This window comes from Lobosporangium transversale, assembly GCF_002105155.1.
Source record: "Lobosporangium transversale strain NRRL 3116 chromosome Unknown BCR41scaffold_32, whole genome shotgun sequence".
NCBI classification, from domain to species: domain Eukaryota; kingdom Fungi; phylum Mortierellomycota; class Mortierellomycetes; order Mortierellales; family Mortierellaceae; genus Lobosporangium; species Lobosporangium transversale.
In genome coordinates this window covers 324,098-345,487 of record NW_019029010.1, presented here as the reverse complement: position 1 = coordinate 345,487, position 21,390 = coordinate 324,098, and the positions used below count along the sequence as shown (strand labels likewise).

The 21,390-nt window shown below is 41.5% G+C and overlaps 8 protein-coding genes across 8 annotated transcripts; 5 read left to right on the top strand and 3 right to left on the bottom strand.

Moving 5' to 3' along the window:
• The first annotated feature begins 180 nt into the window (after positions 1-180).
• Positions 181-1,070, top strand: BCR41DRAFT_358166 (hypothetical protein). The gene is made up of 4 exons (XM_022024994.1): positions 181-307; positions 419-512; positions 634-683; positions 772-1,070. The coding sequence occupies exons 1-4, from the start codon at positions 193-195 to the stop codon at positions 912-914; spliced, it is 402 nt and encodes a 133-aa protein (XP_021879128.1). The 5' UTR covers positions 181-192; the 3' UTR covers positions 915-1,070.
• Positions 1,071-1,820: 750 nt separating this feature from the next.
• BCR41DRAFT_388147 (hypothetical protein) lies at positions 1,821-3,043 on the top strand. The gene is made up of 2 exons (XM_022027968.1): positions 1,821-1,967; positions 2,088-3,043. The coding sequence occupies exon 2, from the start codon at positions 2,164-2,166 to the stop codon at positions 2,935-2,937; it is 774 nt and encodes a 257-aa protein (XP_021879127.1). The 5' UTR covers positions 1,821-1,967; positions 2,088-2,163; the 3' UTR covers positions 2,938-3,043.
• On the bottom strand, positions 2,965-6,379 carry BCR41DRAFT_388146 (hypothetical protein). The gene is made up of 2 exons (XM_022027967.1): positions 5,413-6,379; positions 2,965-5,296 (listed from the first exon to the last, which is right to left on the bottom strand). The coding sequence occupies exons 1-2, from the start codon at positions 6,151-6,153 to the stop codon at positions 3,140-3,142; spliced, it is 2,898 nt and encodes a 965-aa protein (XP_021879126.1). The 5' UTR covers positions 6,154-6,379; the 3' UTR covers positions 2,965-3,139.
• A 314-nt stretch (positions 6,380-6,693) lies between these two features.
• Positions 6,694-8,483, bottom strand: BCR41DRAFT_309093 (P-loop containing nucleoside triphosphate hydrolase protein; the record flags this gene model as incomplete). Its single annotated transcript, XM_022020937.1, has 4 exons — positions 6,694-6,864; positions 6,993-7,218; positions 7,321-8,144; positions 8,229-8,483. 4 exons carry the CDS (start codon positions 8,481-8,483, stop codon positions 6,694-6,696), a joined length of 1,476 nt encoding a protein of 491 aa, XP_021879125.1.
• A 1,447-nt stretch (positions 8,484-9,930) lies between these two features.
• Positions 9,931-13,935, top strand: BCR41DRAFT_358160 (putative atypical/PIKK/PI3K protein kinase). Its single transcript, XM_022024993.1, has 15 exons — positions 9,931-10,077; positions 10,168-10,242; positions 10,336-10,437; positions 10,529-10,672; positions 10,771-10,891; positions 11,011-11,097; positions 11,202-11,522; positions 11,624-11,716; positions 11,826-12,011; positions 12,113-12,252; positions 12,343-12,644; positions 12,743-13,120; positions 13,240-13,314; positions 13,410-13,669; positions 13,762-13,935. Exons 1-15 carry the CDS (start codon positions 9,977-9,979, stop codon positions 13,900-13,902), a joined length of 2,526 nt encoding a protein of 841 aa, XP_021879124.1. The 5' UTR covers positions 9,931-9,976; the 3' UTR covers positions 13,903-13,935.
• A 704-nt stretch (positions 13,936-14,639) lies between these two features.
• Positions 14,640-15,329, bottom strand: BCR41DRAFT_410376 (hypothetical protein; the record flags this gene model as incomplete). Its single annotated transcript, XM_022029438.1, has 1 exon — positions 14,640-15,329. Exon 1 carries the CDS (start codon positions 15,135-15,137, stop codon positions 14,640-14,642), a length of 498 nt encoding a protein of 165 aa, XP_021879123.1. The 5' UTR covers positions 15,138-15,329.
• Positions 15,330-17,615: 2,286 nt separating this feature from the next.
• Positions 17,616-19,110, top strand: BCR41DRAFT_388143 (hypothetical protein). The gene is made up of 3 exons (XM_022027966.1): positions 17,616-17,752; positions 17,838-17,853; positions 17,883-19,110. Exons 1-3 carry the CDS (start codon positions 17,725-17,727, stop codon positions 19,054-19,056), a joined length of 1,218 nt encoding a protein of 405 aa, XP_021879122.1. The 5' UTR covers positions 17,616-17,724; the 3' UTR covers positions 19,057-19,110.
• Positions 19,111-20,039: 929 nt separating this feature from the next.
• Positions 20,040-21,140, top strand: BCR41DRAFT_309120 (voltage-dependent ion-selective channel; the record flags this gene model as incomplete). Its single annotated transcript, XM_022020939.1, has 2 exons — positions 20,040-20,162; positions 20,382-21,140. 2 exons carry the CDS (start codon positions 20,040-20,042, stop codon positions 21,138-21,140), a joined length of 882 nt encoding a protein of 293 aa, XP_021879121.1.
• Positions 21,141-21,390: the final 250 nt, after the last annotated feature.

Here is a 21,390-nt window from a genome sequence, read left to right as displayed (position 1 = left end):
CATACTTGGGTGTCTAACGATCCTGTGGAACCGAAGGGGTTTTTTGAGGGTTTAGTGGCAAGACCAGCACCAAGTTCTCCTTTGTGTCACCACATCGCATTATTTGGTGGCGCAAAAAAAAAAAAAAAAAGAAAAAGCCACCTCAATAGAGATTACCCGAATGAGCTGTAATGAATTGGTCTTCATTTCACCATGGCATCCGCGCAGGCATCGGAGGGGCCTTCTGCTTCGGTCGTGGCATACCGCCAATCGGCCCTGTATCGTATTGCAGCCCAACCATACCCAGAGTGGACTCTGTCTGCTATTTGTAAGGGACTACACTTTTCACTTGCCTACTGCACAGCTTCCTAATAACTTGGACTTGATTCAATATCTAAACAATCCTTTTTTTCCATATTACAAATCTGAATCTTCCTAGGCGCAGCTGCTGCTCCAGTAGCAGCACGAGCAGGCTCAGGTCTACCTCATTTTGGTGTTATGATGGGCTTCTCAGCGATATGGGCCGGATCCGGGTAAGTTTTTTTTTCTGCATGTGTAGTTCTCATACCATAGATCGGCTTGAATTAATCTTTTTACCTTTTTCTTTTTGCTTTTTCTTTTTGCTTTTTCTTTTTCTTTTTTTTTTATATACAGGTATATGAAGTATATGAAAGACCCTGAAAATGGATCTGGAACAACCACAGGTACAAGCTTAAGTTGATTTGCCTCTCTGCCAACATCGTCGTTAAAATCCCTCTTCTAATTGTACGTCATCTCCCTTGGATTGACTAGCATGGTGTCTAACATACATGTTTTTGAACATGAGACGAACCCTTCGCCAGCAAAAGCCTATTCCCTCATTAGTTCTGGCGGGCGTCTTAACCAATCTTGTCATTTCTGGTCGCAAGACAATTGAAGTCGAGTTTGGTCTTTAAGAAAGACATGACTGCCTTGAGTTTTACAAGTATGTCCATATCCTTTTCATCACTGACCTCATATGACGCCTATACTTGCCTTAATTCTTGAGCTCTAAAGTGCTTCTTAATGTTGCATGGGTGTTGAAATAAAGTAAATGGTACTATACAATAAATCACATGTAGATGTGCTATGTAACTTATCTTTAACTACCGACTGCTCCTCGGTCTTATAACTCTTTGTTGGAGCCAGCATGTTTTTTTTATCGACTGCTCCTCCATCAATGTCATTATTGTCGATGCTACCGGCTACAAGCACTTCCCCCTTCAAGCCGTCAAGAGTTTATCTTCATACCTATAAACGTCTATCACTGCTATTGTCAACAGCTGTGCGGCTGCTCAAAAGCCTTCAACTTTTACCATGTTTTAGATGCCAAGAACAAATTCAGGTTCAATAATGGACCTAGGAATGCAGACTTTCCTCGCTTTACAACGGCTACATCGTCCAATTTAGATGTCGCTTTTATTCAGTCTTGCTAGTCCATGGTGAGAATCTTCTCTTGATATACGATCAACCAACATCATTCAATAACCCTTTGAATAATAGTCTATGTCTATCTGAATTTACTTTTTTTGTTTAATTTTTTTTTTTTTCCACCTGTCTTTGGTATCCAAATTGCATTAAGAGGATATGTAGCAAGATCTGTCTCAGCGGTAATGGCCTTTGCGCAGAGGCCTTTTATACTACATTCGTCATTTTATTAAACGATGCTCATGGGATTGGCTATCGGATGTTTACTTTTCATCGATTTGACCTGGTAGTTACTATACCATGTTAAATCAAATTTGAAGGGGAGGGCGAAAATGACCAAGCAAACACTAAAAAACCGTTAGCCACGTTTAGGACTGTTTGTACAGTACAAAGTATTTCACTTCCACTGCATCCTCTCATCTCACATCTGCTTCTCATCTCCACAATGTAAAAAAGTTCATCTTACTCTCTCTCACTCTCACTCTCTCTCACTCTCTTTTCTTTCCATCTTTCGTCAAATAATTCATCTCAAACAATCAAGAGTAAGTCAATAAAAAAAGGTTTATTGCTTTGTACAACCTCTATTTATTTTATTTTTATTCTTGTTGGTTGTGTTTCATTTTTAAGGGCAAAACCACTAACTGGATCATGAAATAAAACAGTTGGTCAGGTCGCATTCTTATTAGCTCAGTGGATCTGCCCCTCGCTTTTTTTATTTCCTTTACATCAGTGGACCCAATGGGACCGAAGCATCGATTGGGGCTCACGTGTCCTCCAAAAGCATTTGTAGGACGGTTCCTCATATGGCTAGTAACTGTCGGCCTTTTATTGGGATCGACTTTGCGTCTTCAAGCTGACTATTTTTCTTGGAGGAATAGAATGGAGTTTGAGGTCGAAAATATTCGAGTCCTAAAAGGAAAGGATCCTTCCAACTCTGTCAAATATGACATCTTCATGTACATTGGTTGCACCGTCAGTCCCTTCGCAGCCGTTCTCTGGCATTTCAACCAAGCTGTCAAAGTGTGTGATGCTGATAATCTCGACAGTTCCTGCAATATCAAAATGAACAAAAACTACAATTATGACTTTTTGGGACATAAAGCAAAGGATTGGCTACTCTCATCAGACTTTAACACTCTCTTGGACCGCAGCGACGTCGTTGTCAAGTTAGACGATGATACCATCATCTCAAAGACCATCTTGGACAATCTAGTTAGCGAATTTGCTGCAGCAGACTGCAAGTATGCTGGAAACATGCGCAAAACTCAAGCAGGCTTCTATTGGAGCAACGGGCCTTTGTTTATGGTTAAAACAGATTATTTGCGCTCCAAACTGAAAGACAACAGCGGCGTCCTCAGTTACTACAATAAGGCCGAGGACGTTCAAATGGGCGCCCTTCTTGACATTACAAATAGTGACTTGATCTGCAACGTCGATTTGGACACTTTTCGGCACCGCTACTATGAGGACAAACGACTAAGCATACGATACAAGCCCTACATCACTTGCTAATACTGTGCAATATCTCTCCACAAAACTATGTAGTCTTTATTTATTAAAATATGAAAGGAATGATAGATACGAAAAGAACCTTTATACACCATTCCTATTTACCTTCAACATTACATAAAAATAAGTAAACTGTTTCTTAATGTAGATGATGAGCTGATTATAAATTATAGTTTTTTTTCTCTCTCTCTCCTCTCAACTGGTATCATTTTCCTACATTCGAACGAGCTCGAAGCCCTAACATGGACTTGACACTTGACCAGCGGTTACTATTATTCGTACTATGACCACTAGCCTCATGCCGGTTGTGATTAGGGCTGTTCCTTCCATTCCTTATATTGCCATCGCAAAGTACTGAAGGATAACTGTCTAAAGCATGCATATTTGTTTTTGGTGTCGGTTTTGAAGGGTGTGAATCATTGATGCTCCCATGAGTCCCATTGGTACCACTATAACCATTATGATTTTCGGGGATCGCGCGTAGCTGCATTGCCAAAGTATGGTCTGGTTTCCCAAAATAGCCAGTGTGTTTTGCCAGTATGGGGGAGCGTTGCTCCTGTTCCTGTTGCTGTTTTTGTTCATGCTTTTGCTTCTGTGGATGGTTATAATAAGGATGAGATTCTGTCCTGGACGACCGGTGCTGCAGCTGAGGAGTGGTCAGCGATTGCAAACTTCGCTGAGTTAGATCATTGGTACTGAACTTTAACATCCCACTACTCCGGCTAGCACTCACCATTCCGCTACTTTCAATACGAGACTGGTGAATTGATGGTGACCTAGCCCTGAGCGCGGACGAAGCAGAGCGTGCATGTGCCTGTTGCCGCTGTGGCTGTAACTGAGGCTTTTGAAGCGGTGTAGATGTAGGGTTCTGTTGGCTTGATAGAATGTTTGACAAAAATGGCGGAAGAAGTGGGGACCCAGACGACGATTTAGTGGACGGCTCTGTCTTCTTTCCGGAGGGTTTATTTGACTGCAATAACGATGGTGATGATGGAGAGCCATTGATGGTTCTACCGTTGAGAAACGATGAACGTGATCCATCTTGTGCCCGCTGACTATTTGCATTGCTGATAGTGGTCATAGAATGGGTACTCGATGGACTTTGAGGTCCATGCGATGGGTTATTCATTACTATTGGTGGCGTTGACAGCATTTCATGCGTCGTAGGGCCTTTACTGCTCCGATGAACAATCGGCTGGTCATTAGCAGCTCCATTGGCAATAAATAGGGAACTAGTTCGTCGCGAGAAAAATGGTGTAGATGCTAATGAAGACAGAACCTTCGGGGTATGAATAGGATTAGCTGACCGATCATTACGCGCATTGGGATCAGCTTTCTTTCTTGCTGCAGTAATAGTCCTGTTTGGTGTCTTGATCTGGCATCCTTGCGTCTTGTCGGGCTCTTGAGGTATCCTATTCTCTTGGCGCTTATTATTGGGGTCGACATTTTGAAGTTCTCGAATATTGGATTTTCCAAGAATCCTAGTCTTTAGCAGCTGGCTGCCAGTATGCTGCAGGGATGATTGTCGACCAGGGGCAAGCGTTGATTTTCGGTTATTACTTTGGATCGGAGATTGCTTCAAAGGCGTCTCTCTTGCCGTGCTATGAGTATTTTTTGCAGGCATATTCGTCCCTCCGTTTCCACTGCTATTATTTCCACTGCGGCTAAGATTGACTTTGTTTGGCTCTTTTGAGAGAGATGCTTTCGAAGTTACTGCCGAATTGGTGGGCTCTTTTACAGTATCCTTTTCAGGTAAAGTTGATGCCATCCGTACAGCTGTTTTGATGCGCTTCTGGTGCTGACTCGCAAGTTGGATTTCTACTCTAATTGGCGCACGTACGTTACGATTTGATCCATCAGCCTTTGACAGTGAAGTGGATGAAGGAGAATTAAATGAAACAGATGCCAAGGATGATCCTCTTTTGGTCGGAGAAGGAGGCATTGTAGGGACACCAAGGGCTGAGCTTCCTCCTGGTGAAGTTGAAGAAAGAACTAGAGAACGAGGTCTAGCTGTCAAAGATCCTGCATGTGTAAAAAGGGAATCTTCGGAGACAGAAAGAGCCACCGTCCAATCTACGTCAAAAACATTTGAGAGGTATGTCTGCAGCGACTGAGGTATTTCAGCCGACCTTGGACGCGGCTGCTGATCTCTGCCTTTATGAGTCGGTCGGGGATGTCCTCTAATGGGCGGTGGAGTTGTGGATAGTGACGATGGCTTTGTTAGGGGTATAACGGTAGTCGAGGATTTCGCTCGAGATACACTCAAAGAGTGAGACGATACTGGTGTTGCGGTGGGGCCGGATGATAGCTGTATATGATCTGTTGACTCGGGCAAAGGCGTATCCGTTGATTTTTCTACACCCTAAGGTTTTAATAGACCATAAATAGCTCCCGATGAGATGTAGTACTCTTTACTACTTCTTTAAAGCACCCATATTGAATTGAATATGTTAAAAGACTTCTTTTTTTTTCTTTTACCTGTTGAGTCAATCCTAATGTAAAGGCAACCTTCCATACCGCTGAGTTTGCGCTGTCCTCGGCTTGTTTATCCTCACTGCTCCATGGTCTCAACCCGGTTTCCTTGAGCTTGACACTTTTCCCGGTATCATTTATATCTTCAATCTCTTCATTACTGCTTACTTCAGGAGCCATCTGAACAGTTTGCTCTTTCCGTCTATCCTGGTGGTCTTCTTCAAGCATCATACTGGATAAACAATGAGATTGGTCTTGATCACCCGAGCTCTCTTCCCAAGAATCATCCTCTTCGTCACTATCGTCGGACCATTCCTGTGAACTCAAGTTGTACAAAAGAGATAGGAAATTCTTCACGAGCACTTGACGATGAATTGAAAGCGACCGTGACGAGACATAATGGCTCTTTAGTTTACGATTTGACATTCTCATGACCTGTAATAAGGTACGGGACCCTAGAGACGCGTGATTAGGACTCCTTTTAGCTGCTGTCACCGATATTACTCCTGTTTTTGACTTGCGGTTGCCAGTCCTGGTCAGGATACCACCCTCAGAACGGCTGAAGCCTGATGGTTGTGCTTTTGTTTCATGAGAAGTGGAGGTGTTTTGTGCTCTGAGTTTAACTGGTGGTGGAGAGGAGAGTGTGTCATCCGAAGAAGGAGGATCATGATCGCGAGTCACAGTCGTGACGGTGGAAGATGGATTGTCAAAGCCGTTACTTTGGCTGCTGTCTGTCTGCAGAGCCATTGGTTGGTAACAGCTGTACAAACACCAAATATGATAATTAAACTTAAGGCAGGATTAATCTATTAATTTTGGAAGGGAGCAGTCAAAGAATTTCAGGCCGGCGTTTATAGTGTTTAAAGATGACAAAAAGAGTAATGAAGAAGGGTAGATGAGTGTTTCTGTGAATGTGTGCGTGAGGATGAGGGCACATGCGCAACGGCAAAAGAAACAAAGACAAAGAAGAAAGAAGACGACAGGTGTATTAGATTCATGCAGCCGTCAGTCAATTCTTCAGATAAGTCTAGACTGAATAGCTGTATTACAAAACCCTTGTGATTTTATGGACGCCGATTCTTTATTTGAAAAATGATTCTCGCCTCTTTCCCAGCAAAAAATCTTCCCGTCAGCGGGTATGGTAACGATGGACGGGAAAAAAGTAGGGGCAACACTAGACGTTGTGGATGTGTTTACTTATTACATACACCTCGATCAAGTTTTAATAATAGTTATATGATACAAACACCCATAGTCCCATCCTATCTTGACAGATATAAATTAATCTCATGCTTTCACCTGACGTTTCGTGGCTGTGCCAATTGTGCATGAGTTGACTTTGGTGGCAAATCGTAATGAGCACAAGGTCTCATTGAAATTACTCATTAATGGCGACACATTAACAAACATTAGTGTCTTACTATTTCCTCCAAGCGAGTTTTGTAGTAGATATGTAAGCTGTTTCAGGAAACCAAATAAAATGTAATAAAATAAATGATCAACAATAAAATAAAAAAGAAATAGGACAAAGCTCTGCATTAGTCGATGACTTTTTTTTTTTTTAGATAAAATATATTTACATTTACCTTTGAGTTGCGATATGGTATATGTGGATCTTTGTTGGAGATGGCGTAGATGACATCCCCTAGACAACTTAAGCTCTTATTAATTGCCTGGGTTTCTTTAAGACGTTCTCCAGTAGCCCCTGATTGTGATAGGCGCTCTGATCCTGCTAGATCGATCAAATTGAGAACCCCCATACTCGCTTCTTCCGTGATTGTATTTTTTCCTGATAGTCTAAGCGTAAACACACTGTTTTGATCAAATCATAAAACAGATAATATTGCAGGATATGAGTATCATTAAAGTTATGGCTAATCGCCTACCAAAATCATCTGATGTTTGTGTTCATACCAGTGGCTACGGGAGGAACGTTCGTTCATCTGTGTCGATCCTACAGACCGGTTGTGAGCAGCTTTCTTGAGCAGTGCAGCAACCTTTGCTGGTGAAGTCAGCATAACGGTTGTGACATCTGTAATAGTAGTTATTCCATTAGGTCCATGACGGATTTCGTGCTTCTTGCCAGAGTCTGTTCCTTCATTTGCCAATAGGTCATTAATGGTCTCGTTGTAAATCTCGATATATTGGCCCTCCATTGTATATACCCATCCTTTGGACTCAAGTGCTTTGGCATGCTCATAAATTTGTAACACCGATCGAGGAATCATACCCATCGACTTTGCATCAGCATTCAGTGGTCCTTCCATCGTGTGGGTCTTCCCGCTTCCTGTTTGACCATAGGCGAAGATGCAAACATGGTAACCATCTAATGCAGACTGCACGAGTTGTGATATTTCTTCAAACACATCATCTTGTGTTGAAGATGGTTTAAAGACCCTGTCGAACGTGAAGGGATAGGCTTTCTCAATTTGCGACCCAGTCGCTGACCCGGTTGAATGTGCAAACTCAATCTCTCGACCTTCCTGGTCAGGATATTTGATTTGTGCAGTAGAAGTGTCAGCTTTACGTGCATTATCCGATGGCGATACTGGACGCACCCTGCAAAAAACGCGAATATTTCCTTTAAGTTCAAGGATAGTGTTGTGAAGGCGACGTCGGATCGTCTCTTCCTGTCGGATACGCTGTTCCAACTCCCGAACAATCGTTTGCGACTCCGATAATTCTCGCTCAAGCTTTTCGATGGTAGATTCCCGTTGAGCAAGAGTAGTTTCTGTCCGCTGTAAGTACAAAGAAAAAGCTCAATTAATATATTGTAATTGTATGATTATATTCCGAGTTTAAATTACACTTATCAATATTACCTCGATTTTCATCTTGAGAGCACGGTTATCACTCTCAAGCGCCAAGCAGTTGGAGGATTGAGTTGAAATAGTAGCACGTAAACTTGAGTTCTCTTGAATTTGCTGATCCAATTGCATATTAGTGGTACGTAAATTCGTTTCAAGTCTATCGCTTTCTGACTTGAGTCTAACTTGCATCGCTCTAAGTTGCTCCATTTCAATTGAATGCTGCGCTTTCAAAGTCTGTATCTCACTTTCATGCTGTTTAGCGGTCATCTAAAAGAATATGAAACACATTAATTAAAAAAAAAAAAAAAAAAAAAAAAAAAAGACTAATTATAAATGACAAAAGCATACAATAGTTTATCCCCCACGTTGATTAAAATCTTTTAACTTGCCTGTAAGTCCTGTTCAACGTGCCTCATCTTTTGCAGAATATCCTTATTCTCATTTTCCTTGACTGCAACTTTACTCTCGAGGTTTTGGCGAAACGCCTCGAGTTCGGAGACTATTATAGTCAAATGAACAATAAGGTACGTCAATTTCCCACCCTGAAATTTGGGGGAGAATCTATCAAGATAAGATCGGTCCTTGATTCGATTGTCAAAGTTGTCATTGTAAGATCAAACTCACTCTTGTTCTCGCTCGATAAAAGCTTGCTGTTTAAGTCATTCATGTTGTTGGTAGACGTTTGTAACAGTTGGTGCAGCGTGCTGGTCAATTCCTCCATATCTTCTAAGCGCCCTTTTGTATCCCACGCAGGGCGCTTTTTCTTCTTGGATAGTGCTAACGCATTCAAAATACCAGCACCATTTGTATGTTCGGAAGAGGTTCCGGATTCCCCATTCAACGATTGTACATCGGATGGGTTGGCAGATGATTGCTGACTTGCAGTTTTTAGGCGTGACTGAGGGTGATTTCTTGCTGTGCTCAGAGAGACTCCATTTCCAGTCTTTGAGGTTGTTGTGTGAGATATTGTACTGGCCGTGAACGATGTTCTTGAGGCCGTCGTAGCAGAGCGTCGTAACACTGTGGGTTTGGACGCTGTAGAGTCATGTTGTGTAGTACGCTTTAAGGGTGCCCTTGCGTTTACGACTCCCGCTTTGGCACTTGTCAATACTGATGGTTTAGCTGTGGTATTAGCTGGTGTATTAGATACTACTGATGAAGTTGAACTGCGGTTTGGTTGGTTTGATGGGTGGGGCCTTGTCCTCTTTTCAAGAGTGGTATCCTCAGCCTTTCTTTTAACCCCTGCTACCATTTTGCCAGGAACATTAGCTGTTGTATTTATTGTCTCTATTGCACTGTTGTAATTGCCATGATTTGCTGTCGCAACAGAGTTCTCATTTCCATCAAGAGCAGCTGCCACTGCCAAAGCTGTGGCAATAGTTGAAGACGAGGTTGAGGATGAAGTAATCTTCATAGGTGGCTTGAGCCTGGAAATCTATAATACACAACGCGTCAATAGATGGTCAGAATCCCAGGGGAAGATTAAATGAGCGATTGCCGACATATACATGGCTCATGTAATATGTTTACTCAAGTGTAAATCAGTACACTTACTGAACGGTTAAGCTGCTCCATGCCGACAGTTTTCCCTGATTATTGAAAGTAATCGGTCAATGATGAAAGGGTGAAAAAGAGGGACAGCCCAGATTTGTGAAATACAAATTGAATGCTGTGACTGCGAGCCCTGCATGCCTTCTTATTTCTTACAACCATTCATACATTCAGAGCCAGAAGGACAGTAAACCTCAATTCCAGAAACAATGAACATTCAACGAGATATCGGAGGTGAAAAGTTTAAGAATTATAAAGACTATTCTTATTGTTTGAGTGGCAAGCTAGATCTCAACCTCAGAGTGCGAATGCAAGTAGACAGCATGCATGACTCGAAAAACCCATTTCTGAAATGAACAGAATTGTAACCCCTTTGAAAAAAAAAAAAAAAAAAAAATAGAAGTTTACTAGAATGGAAGCCAAAAAGGCCGCATCTGGATGCTAGCACAGTTCCATACTCGGCAGAGAAGAGGAGGTACATTATAATATCACAATTCGACTGACTTCAGTCGCTCTATGCTCGGTTATATTTGACTTCAGGCTTCAACCTCACTTTCTATCAATTTAGTCCCTATCCGGATCTCTACGTGACATGCCAGGTGTTTGCGGGTGACCAACCATTAACAATTGTCCTGAAGACTTCTTACAAGCCTATGTCAAGCAAATTCACGTGCGTAACAAAGTTTTGATTTAATCCTTGAGAGTTCTGAAGATGCGGCTTAAACTGATTTTGAATCGGAAACATGGGATAACTCTATTAGTTGGAATGAATGGATCGTTCTCCCAATCAAGTATAAAGACTTACCCCTGAATGCTCAATTGGCCTTTACGGTATGGGATGCAGCCTCTCCTCGGAAAGTGGTGGCTGTGGGTGGCTCGACTTTGCGGCTATTCGGTCCTTTCAAGTAAGCGATTACCACTCATCTAAATATCCGGTTTATTCAAAGACTCATTACCATTTGAGAAGGCACTAATTAGGAGTTGTGTACTACAAACTTTATAGTATCATTCGGACAGGACCTCAAAAACTGTATATGTGGCCGGACTGTGAAGCAGATGGAAGTGAGCATACCAAGACACCATCAGATACTGGAGAGAGAACGGAAATGGATCGATATGAAAAGGTTAACTCATATAGAAAGGATCTGCAATACACCTTTTATTTCCTCAAACATAATCTAATAACAACCTCACTTTCATTATTTTTCGTATTTCTGTTTTTTACTTGACTTTCTGGCAACAGCTGCTAAAAAAGCAAGACCGTGGTGATATCCCAAGGACAGATTGGCTTGACAACCTCGCGTATCGACAGATAGAACAGATCCATAAGGTGAGTTACGCGAAGTGAGAGATTTAAAAGACGATAATTGCACTATTCCTTTTTTTTTTTTTTTAATTGACAATGTAAACTATACATTTTGCTGGCAAATTCAGAAACTTGCAGCACAGTCCGATAAGATGCTTCTCAACGTTGATTTACCACGGTTCGACTTCCCTGTCATCTTTGATGAGCATGAGTATGAATTTAAGCCCCACCCTATATCCAACAGCTTTGGTGGACCTGCAGCCGCAGGCTCAACGCCTTTGGTTCATGGGAACAGCAGCTCAGGAAATCCCATCTTCACAGTTGAGGATCCTGAAATGACCAGGGAAAATCCAGTAGAAGCTAAGCACAGGAGAATGGTTCGAAGTCACCGTAATACTCCTTTAGATAGAGAATTAAAGCCTAATCCCAAGATTCGCGACGAACTAGCGGTAAGTGGTCGGCTGATGTATTATTCAATACACATGGATGAAGTGATTTCAAACTAACATAAGATAACATAAATATCTGTTGTCTGATTGGATTTCTTCAGCAAATTTTACGATACCCCCCATCACACTCGCTTACAGCCGCAGAAAAAGATCAACTTTGGGAATTCAGGTTCTATCTTACTCGGGACAAGCGGGTAAGGGAAAAATCATCTGTTCTTTTTAAAGTACCCTTGCTTACCGACTCGGCTCATCATTATATCTGGCACTATACCCCTCAATCTTTCCATCATGCCATTTGAATAGGCTTTAACAAAATTCTTGAAATCAGTCGTCTGGAGTGATCCTGCGGAAGCCAAGCAGGCAGTAGACCTGCTTCCCACATGGGTCGGTGTAGACGTAGACGACGCGTTGGAGTTGCTGGGATCATCATTTGAGAACCGTGAAGTGAGATCATATGCTGTAACGCAACTTCGGAGCGCAAACGACGATGTGAGGAATCATGCACGCATCATGTTCTGAGTATTTGGCTAAAGCACCCTGAATCTTTGAGCCTTTTGACCAATATATTACACTATTGCGCCTTCCTATAGGATCTACTGCTGTTTCTACTGCAACTGGTACAGGGCTTAAAATTCGAGCAAATTGACGACAACTTTGGTGAATCAAACTTGGCAGCATTTTTAATTGAGCGAGCTGTCAAGAATCCTATCCTTGGTAACTACTTTCATTGGTATGTCGATTATTCTGGATAACGTTTGCCTTTTGCCAAGTATCACGTCAAAATGTCGTAGGACTCTTACAGCTTTGATATTTCCTCTAGGTACTTGATGATTGAATGTGAAGATGTGGCGGTTAGTAAGATGTATGGAAAAGTGGTATATCAGTACATGTCTATGATGGCTGCCTCAGGGATCCAGCGTCGAGAGAGTTTGCGACGTCAAGGAGAGCTGATTCAGACCTTGGCGAATTTAGCGAAAAGTATCAAGCAAATGAGGGAGTCTCGTCCAAAAAAAATTGAAAAATTACGCGAGTTTATTTCAGATCCCAAAAATGGGTTGATATCGTTCCTGCCATTGGCATTGCCCCTGGACCCAAGGGTAGAGGTCACTGGTATCATACCAGGTATAGTTGCATTGGGCCCCTCATGTCTTCAACGCCGATCTGGGTCAATGTGATTAACTTTATTATTCTTTTTTTTTTAAAAAAAAATGGAATAATAGAAAAAACCAGTATCTTTAAAAGTAACTTGCTGCCTTTGCATCTCACATTCTCATGCACTGATGGAAGCCAATACCAAGCAATTTTCAAATCCGGTGATGATTTGAGGCAAGACCAATTGGTGATCCAGCTCATCACACTTATGGATGATCTGTTGAGGAAAGAAAACTTAGACCTTAAGTTGATGCCATACAAGGTGCTTGCTACAGGTGCCGACCACGGAATGGTCCAGTTTGTGCCATCACAGTCGCTGGCCAATGTCTTGAACGAGAACAACGGCAGTCTGCTGATGTTCTGGAGAAAGTATCATCTAGACGAACGGAGCGTGGACACGTTTGGAGTTCGGCCTGAGGTGATGGATGCTTATGTCAAGAGCTGCGGTAGGTCAAGCTTAGTTTTTTTTCCCCCTATATATACGACTTGCTCGTGCATATATAAGTACAGCTTAACTCGGTAATCATATTGTATCATACTTTTTTTTTTATTTTATTCTTTATAGCTGGCTACTGTGTGATAATGTATCTGCTCGGTGTTGGCGATCGCCATTTAGATAACTTGCTTCTATCGCCCAACGGTAAACCATCAATTGGCTATTACTCTGTTGTTTGAGAGACGTATTACGTTTTAACTTTTTGTTTTGTTTTGTTTTGTTTTTGTTTGCTTGAAAAGGAAATATATTCCACGTAGACTTTGGGTTTATCCTTGGACGAGACCCGAAGCCATTTCCTGCGCCTATGAAGATCACGAAGGAAATGGTAGATGCCATGGGTGGCTTTAATTCTGTTCACTACCAGAGCTTCAAGTCATATTGCTTCACAGCCTATAACATCCTAAGGAAATCCGCCAACCTTATTCTAAATCTGTTTGGGCTGATGGTGGATGCAAACATTCCTGATATCAAAGCCGAACCAGATAAAGCTGTTTGGAAGGTATTTAGTCACCTCTATATGTCCGCGTCGTATTAATAATGTATGGTGGGGTGAATGTGAAATCTAATATCCAATGCCAATTGTGACGATAGGTTGAAGAGCGTTTCCAATTGAATCTGACGGATGATGAAGCAATCAAATTCTTCCAGAATCTAATCAACGAAAGTGTGGGCGCACTCATACCTCAAATTGCTGAGACGATCCACGGGTGGGCCCAGCATTGGAGAAAATGAAAAATAATAAATTCAGAACTTGCTTCATTTAGGGACAAGATGTGTTTTTGTCAAGATATAATGAGGATAACAAATAAATTATGTGGGATGAACCCTTGCAGATCGGCCTCGCCTCTCACCATGCCTCTTTCTATCCAAACAAGAGAGATGCCATTGTCCCTCTCTGAAACACAAACAAAAAGGGGACACAAGTTTTGGACGTTGTATTTTTTGTGTGACGGAACAATAGAAACAATGAGTGCACGGATATTACTTTCATTAAAGAACCATTTGCACTGCATTTTGAACATTACTTTTATTTCAGAGGAAGTACAGTCTCTTAAGTAAAATAATTAAGACAAGGAGACATGCAACAACTACGATCAGAGAAAGAAAGGTAAAAAAAGTCAAAAGGAATTTTGATCTTCGTACTTCCGCGCTTCAGACGACAACAATCCATCATAAAGAGCAGTAGGAAGAAGGGAGAAGGTGAGATATAGCGCGGAAGGGCCAAAATTGATGTTGGTGGATAGGTTGATACGGAAATGCGTGATGTTACAATTTTCTATGGTAATAATGCTGGCTGATCTACAAGGAATAATAGTCATATGTGATCTGAAAAAAAAAAAAAAAAAAAAAAAAAAAGAACAACACCTTCTTAAACAATGACTTGGATTATTGCTTCTCAACCATCAAATAAGTCTGTGTTGTTGGGGATATTCTATGTGTTTTGTATTCGTTTTCGCGAGAAAACACTCTTAGATCATTATTGGTGGCCATGGAGATCGCTTAGGCTCATAAGCGATCCAGCCCTCAGGCTTTGGGATCGTGGTATCATATCGGAAGGCGTTTTCGGAATCATCCTTATGTTGCTTCAAGCAGTGTTCACGAGTGGAGTCTCGACGAGCCGAGCTTGCCTGGCAATAGTTGCAGATGTAAGGCTTGTAATCTGGGTAGTGTGTATCTCTGTGGCGCTTGACAGGATCAGATCTCGCACTATGATAATCGCACGTAGGGAAGTTGCAAAAATAGTGATAGGTAATAGGTTGACCATTCTGTGCAGCCAGCCCAGTAGGAGCACTATTTACGTTCATTGAGAGTGAGGAAGAACTAGAGCCTGAGTAGGAGGAGTCCGAGTCCGAATCCTCAATAGGACTCATACCGCTACAGTTATGGTAGTTCATGAGCTCAGACGGTGTGCAGGCGGCTCCGTTGTTCATGGAAGCCAAGATCGATGCTGGGGTGAGGTGTGCCATGGTAGAAAGTTTGTGTTTTTGGTCGTTGTGTTCTATAGTTTGGAGTGACCGCAGGGCGATTCAAGATAGACGCGTCTTTTACGAAGCTAAAGTAAAAGGCAATATAAGAGGAGAATAAAAGAATATATTTGTAAAGAAGGTAAAAGAGGAAAGTAGATGTTGTTAGAGGAGAAGAATCTTTTTATTGCTGTATTCGTTGGCTGTTAATTTTTTTTTTTTTTTTTTTTTTTTTTTTTGGAAGGACCATCTACCCTTACCCTTATATATGGTTCAAAGACGCGATGGACGGTGTAGTAGGTAAAGCCTCCTCTTGTCTTTAAAGTACATACAGAGCAAGTGTATTGTTTATGTGAATCTAAGCGATAGCGGATGTGGAGTAAGGAATAACAATACGCTTGTTAAAATTAGAAAGAATGAATTGATTTCAATACTACATGAATAAAAACAAGTGACGAAGAGCAATAGCACGTATTAAGAAAAGAAAAACCATAACCCCATAAGCATAAACAATCATTCACTAACATTAATATCATCATCGATACCAACAAGCTCTATTCCGACTGATCCCTTATGACTAACTCCAATAGCAAGGAGAGGGAACCACAAAGGGTCACTCCTCTATTGAAAGGATTTTTCGAGGGGAACGGCAATAAGGGAATTTTTACTCCATGGGTATTAATAAGTAAAGGGGAGACATAACAGCAAAAGCTCATGCAGATTCACTCCATATTGTCCATTTGGGGGGTTGCTCCTGACCCGACAGAAGGGACGATGAGGATAAAAGGAATGTTTCAACTGATCCATGTAATAGTTGCATAAAAGGAGAATGCCATTTGTGGAGCACGGTCCAAGGTTACAAAGAAAAAGATGAACAAAAAATCAACATCCCATACTTGACATTGACCGCAACGACGATATTAGGCTGTAAGACTTTACTGCTTTTTTTTTTTTTTTTTTTTTTTTTTTAAGACGTTACTGTCTGTAATATGCATGATTGACCCACAGCACCCAGTAAAGGTGGGGACCAATGTCTCTCACTAATGCATGGTGTTAATGCGCTTTGAGTACATCCTTTTTTTAAAAGATCTTTATAATATATACCTTACATACTCACTTTACACTGGTCTGAATGGATGATACAAACATGCATGGACGGAGATCTGATCGGATTATGCGCGACGCAGCGTAAAAGTAAAGAGGATCAAATGAGTCTGCAACACTCCTACACACACTTTGTCGCAGAAACATTTTCAGAAGGGATGAATAGTAATAAAATGAAGGGAACTAAAAGGAGAGTTTTTAGGCCATGAAATCTGCAAAAAAAAAAAAAAAAAAAAAAAAAAGAGTAAGGAGTACATGCCGTCCCAAAGCAGATTAGCCAATATTTAAAAAAATTAGAGCACAAAGACATGAGATGGAGCAAAAAATAAAGTAAGGGTGTAAGATAGCGGGCACGCGCATGGGCGAATCCAAGACCCAACGTACATACCGGCTTGTTGGTGGCCTCATCAGGAAATGCGTGACCTAACATTGTAAGCGAATACAGCTAAAAACAAGATAACACGCATGCACCATCATCGCCAGGACGGCCCACACGACACCGATGATGGTAAGCATCGGCTCAATAAAAATACTCATGCAAATCGTAACAATAGGAATATGTTGAGGAAAAGTGCATAGATTTTATGAAGCAGCTCTAAAAAAAATAGAGCGTACCAATAACATATCAAGATGGCCGTTTTTTTTGTTCAAAGCAAATGCCTTTATCTCATGCTTTTGTTGCCCCTCGATTTGATTCAGAAGTGCTAATGCTCCTGTTTTTATAAAGGCGATTTTCAGTCACTCCCATAGAAGGCGAAATGGGTCAATCACTAGTTGACCAAATTTGCATTGATACGTGCCTGTGTAGAAGAGATTCATGGTGTACAAAAGCTTCCCTATTTTTTGTTTCTGGATAGCAGTTTACATCATTTGATCCATTATGGCATTTCCGCATTTCTGGCATAGCGAGGTTTAAATTGATTTATTATCACCATTGAAAAGATTGTCAGGACGATTGAAAATCTCGCCTGAAGTCACTAGTAAATCTATTACGGCTATGCGGTTACATGAACAATCAGTAAAATGTAAAATGACGAAGTGTCGTTCTCTGGTAACTGTCAACGTCGTAACCTAATAATAATAGATTCACTTGCTCAGTATATAACAATAAAAGTAGGACAATACTCCCTTTCCTTAAAATGCAAGGAGTCGCGACAAGTGTACGGCTTGGAAACCATTTACTAAGCAATGCTTTACCTCATGTTGTATCTGAGTATTGTATTGAATGACATCCAAATTAGTGCTTAAGAGAGAATCACGCTTCTGTGTCAAAGCGTTTTGTCAAAGCGCAATGCACGGGATTTTCCTCAAATGGATACAAAAAAGGCAAAAGAGGGATCTCTGTGATTGAGTTGCTCACACCTTTTTGGCAGCCCCCTCGTTCTCTCCCTGAGAACTGACCAATCGGCATGTTTCTGAAAATACCAATTTTTGTTATAATAATAATAATAATAATAATGCTGTTGTCTGATGCAAATGCATTACGATGACTTTGGCCAGCAACACAATACAAGGTATTGCAAATTAGAGAAGTTGCAATGAAACAATAAACATATGCATTTATCATGTTCTTATTATTTTTTTGATTTCCATCAGAACGGCCTATTCTGATGCCGCCAATTGATTTTAATAATCGCCATTCCTAGAGTCACTTTCAACATCAACATTAAGCCGACCAGTAATGGATGGTCTGATCCCAACTGCTGACCACCATCCATCATGCCATGAGACTGACTCTTCAAAAGGAAAAAAAATGGACTCGAAAGATGATGCGCTACATCAAAAACCAACAACTGCAGGGGCTCTACCTAATCCTTCCTCCGCAAGAGTTTTCTCAAATCAAAAGAGAAAGCGAGAATCTACAGAAAAGAGCAGTTCCTCTTCACTCCACAAACCCTTTCGGTCCCCAGTCCGATTGATGGCCAATGATCTTACTTCAACTTGTCGTATTGTATCATCACGACACAACCTTCATGCAGACACTGTATCCACCACAAAAGTATGTGATCTGCATGATGAAACCTTCATTAATTCTATTAAGACTAATACACCAGAGCTACTTGCAACAACACCTACAGAGGAGCCCTCTATTGTACGTACAACAAAGCCGATTTTAAGGCAAAGGGTCGGGGTTGGTATGCAAAAAGCTTTTCGATCTCCTGTTATTTCTCGTCAAAATCAGGCTAGTAACCTTAAACGAGCAAAGAACACTGTCAACAGCCAGGTGACACAAATTCAAGCTCTTCAGACCAAGATGAAGGAGCTAGAGTCATCGATCCGCAAAGCGCGACAAGTTTTACATCTGCAGGAAGCTAACGATGCTCCTCTGCAGGAGCTGATTGATAGGTGGCGTAAAGTGAGTATAGAAGGCGCACAGGTTTTATTGGAGAAGTATCTTGCACAGGAACAATTTTTTGGTGGCGGTAGCGGTGAAAGCCAAAGTCTATGGGACCAAGACTCCACACCAGTAGCAAGCAGTTGGGGACGGTCATTAACGAACACCAGTTCGTCTCAAGATCGGCAGCAAAAACAGAAGCGACAGCAAGGACTCACAGAGATGGACCTTGAACAACTTGATGCTATGGAGGAATGTATGGAAATCCAGGATGTACAGCAAGATCTACCCACAGTTGAAGAAGCTATTCGATTAAGATCCGTGCCTGACAAGCATATGGGTTATGGAGGGGAAGCAGCACTTGTGAAGATGACTCCAATGCTAAAGCTGCTAAGAAGTCTAGGAATTGACCCTGCTATTATCGGGTACGACGTTGAGCAGGACACGTTTACGAACGATGAGCATGTGCATCAAAATATGTAGACTGAGTGCTGCACATGCACTCATCTATGATCGTTTCAATAAATTCCACGTGATCGATGTACCTGAATTTCTGACCAATTGTTTATGTGATAAACTTCACTTTACCCCACCGAACTCTAAAGCGAACTTGGGATTGTGTCATTTTGCAGAAAACATAATCCATATTTTCTCCCCGCCATTTTTTTTTTCTTTTTCTCTTTTTCCTTTTTATTCTTTATCACCTCAAGTTTTCTTTTTAGGTAAGCAGCATCATATACACATTTCATTTTCCTTTTCCACCATTTTTCTCTTGTCAAGTATGAGTCAATTATCGATTATAGATACAGATTTTTCCTTGTTTTTCTGTCAAGTTATTCGATGGCTACATTTGCGTACACAACGTCCTTCAGTACAATTCGAAGATATTTCGGAATCAAAGTTGTTCTTGCTATTTAAAAATTAAATAGTTTTAATTGAAAAGAAAGAGAAGAAGAAGAACAATTGGCATACTGATGGAACAGATGCTCATTGATGTTCATACAAAATCAGAGAAACATTTCTGCTTACGAAATAAGACAAAGGGATGTATGTAGCAGAACTGGTTATGAGATTGGTTCAATTACGCTTGCTTGGCGATGAACACAGCAAGACAGGAAAATACAGCACCAGTGGAACTTTTTACAAGCGGGGAGCTTAAGAGGGCGTCATGGAGCCAATTATTGGTAAAGAGCTCGAAATCATAGACCAGACCAGGCGGCACATAAAAAAAAATGTCATTGGTATCACATCGATGTCACCTGGACTGGACTGGATTTTTAATCTGCCACAATTCCGGGAGTGTGAGAGAGTTGCGAGCTGAGAGGAATGAGAGCGCACATTCATTACGGGTCGATCGGAAAGCGCGTCATCATTTCTTTCAATCTCATCTCTTCTTTCTTTCTTTCTTTCTCTCTTTCTCTTTTCCTAATTACTCTTTACCTCACTCTTACTCTCTAGAATCAACAATGGCCACCATTATTCCTGTTCCCTTTGCTGATCTCGGCAAGAGCACCAATGACTTGCTCGGCAAGGACTTCCCTGTTGGTCAGACCAAGTTCGAGCTCAAGACTGTTGCCCCCAATGGCGTTGTAAGTGACACTTCCTTCCTTCTCTCTCTTCATTATTTTTGTTTTCATCCTTGTACTGCCAAAAAAAAAAAAAAAAAAAAAGACGCGCAGTTTCCTTTTCTAGATCACATCAATTTTTTTTCCTCTCCTCCTGTAGTTGGAATATCAATTATAAAATATGCTTTCTCGTTGTTATCTCTTCACGCTAACGCATTCTGACGCTGTGAAATATGAAAATAGACTTTCAACGTCCTCGGTAACCAGGACAACAAGTCTGGCCACATCAATGGTGAGCTCAAGACAAAGTATGTCGACTACAAGAATGGCTTGACCGTCACTGAGGCCTGGACAACCAGCAACGTTATCACCACCCAAATTGAAGTCGAGAACAAGGTCGCCAAGGGCTTGAAGTTGGACATCACTGGAGGTTTCCTTCCCTCAGAGGGCAAGAAGAACGCCAAAGTCGGTGTTCAATATAAGCAGTTGGGCTTCAACTCGCGTGCTTACGTTGATCTCTTCAAGGGTCCCACTTTCACTGGTGATGTCGTCGTTGGCCGTGATGGTTTCACTGTTGGAGGCGATGTTGCCTACGATGTCGGTGGTGCCTACATCACTCGCTTTGCTGCGGCTGCTGCTTACACCGCTCCTGAGTACTCTGTTGCTCTTCACGCCCACAACTCCTTCAAGCTCTTCTCTGCTTCATACTATCATCGCATCAATGCTGATCTTGAGGCTGGTGGAAAGGCTGCCTGGGACACCAAGGCTGCTCCCGCTGGTGACAAGTCCAAGGCACCCGTTGCCCTTGAGGTTGGTGCCAAGTACTACCTCGACCGTGATGCCTTTGTTAAGGCAAAGGTCAACAATTCTGGTGTCCTCGGCCTTGGATATACTCAAGCTCTCCGCAAGGGCGTCAAGGTCTCCATTGCTGGTCTCTTTGACACTACTAAGTTGAACCAGCCTGCTCACAAGCTTGGTCTCTCCTTCGTCTTTGAGGCATAAGTATTTTTTTCTTCACTATTTTATATCTCCTCTACCCCTTCATTTTTTTTTTTTTTTTGCTCCGTTTATAATGTGTTGAATGAAAGAAAAAAAAAAAATAGCACAGCACCCCTCTGCATGCATGTAAACAAGAAAGGAGAACTTGGGCAGTTCAAAAAACATTGCATCGTTTTGTTCAATAAACTATATTTCCATCCACAATTTGACATGTCTGAACTCTGTAATCGTATGTATAATTTTTTTAAAAAAA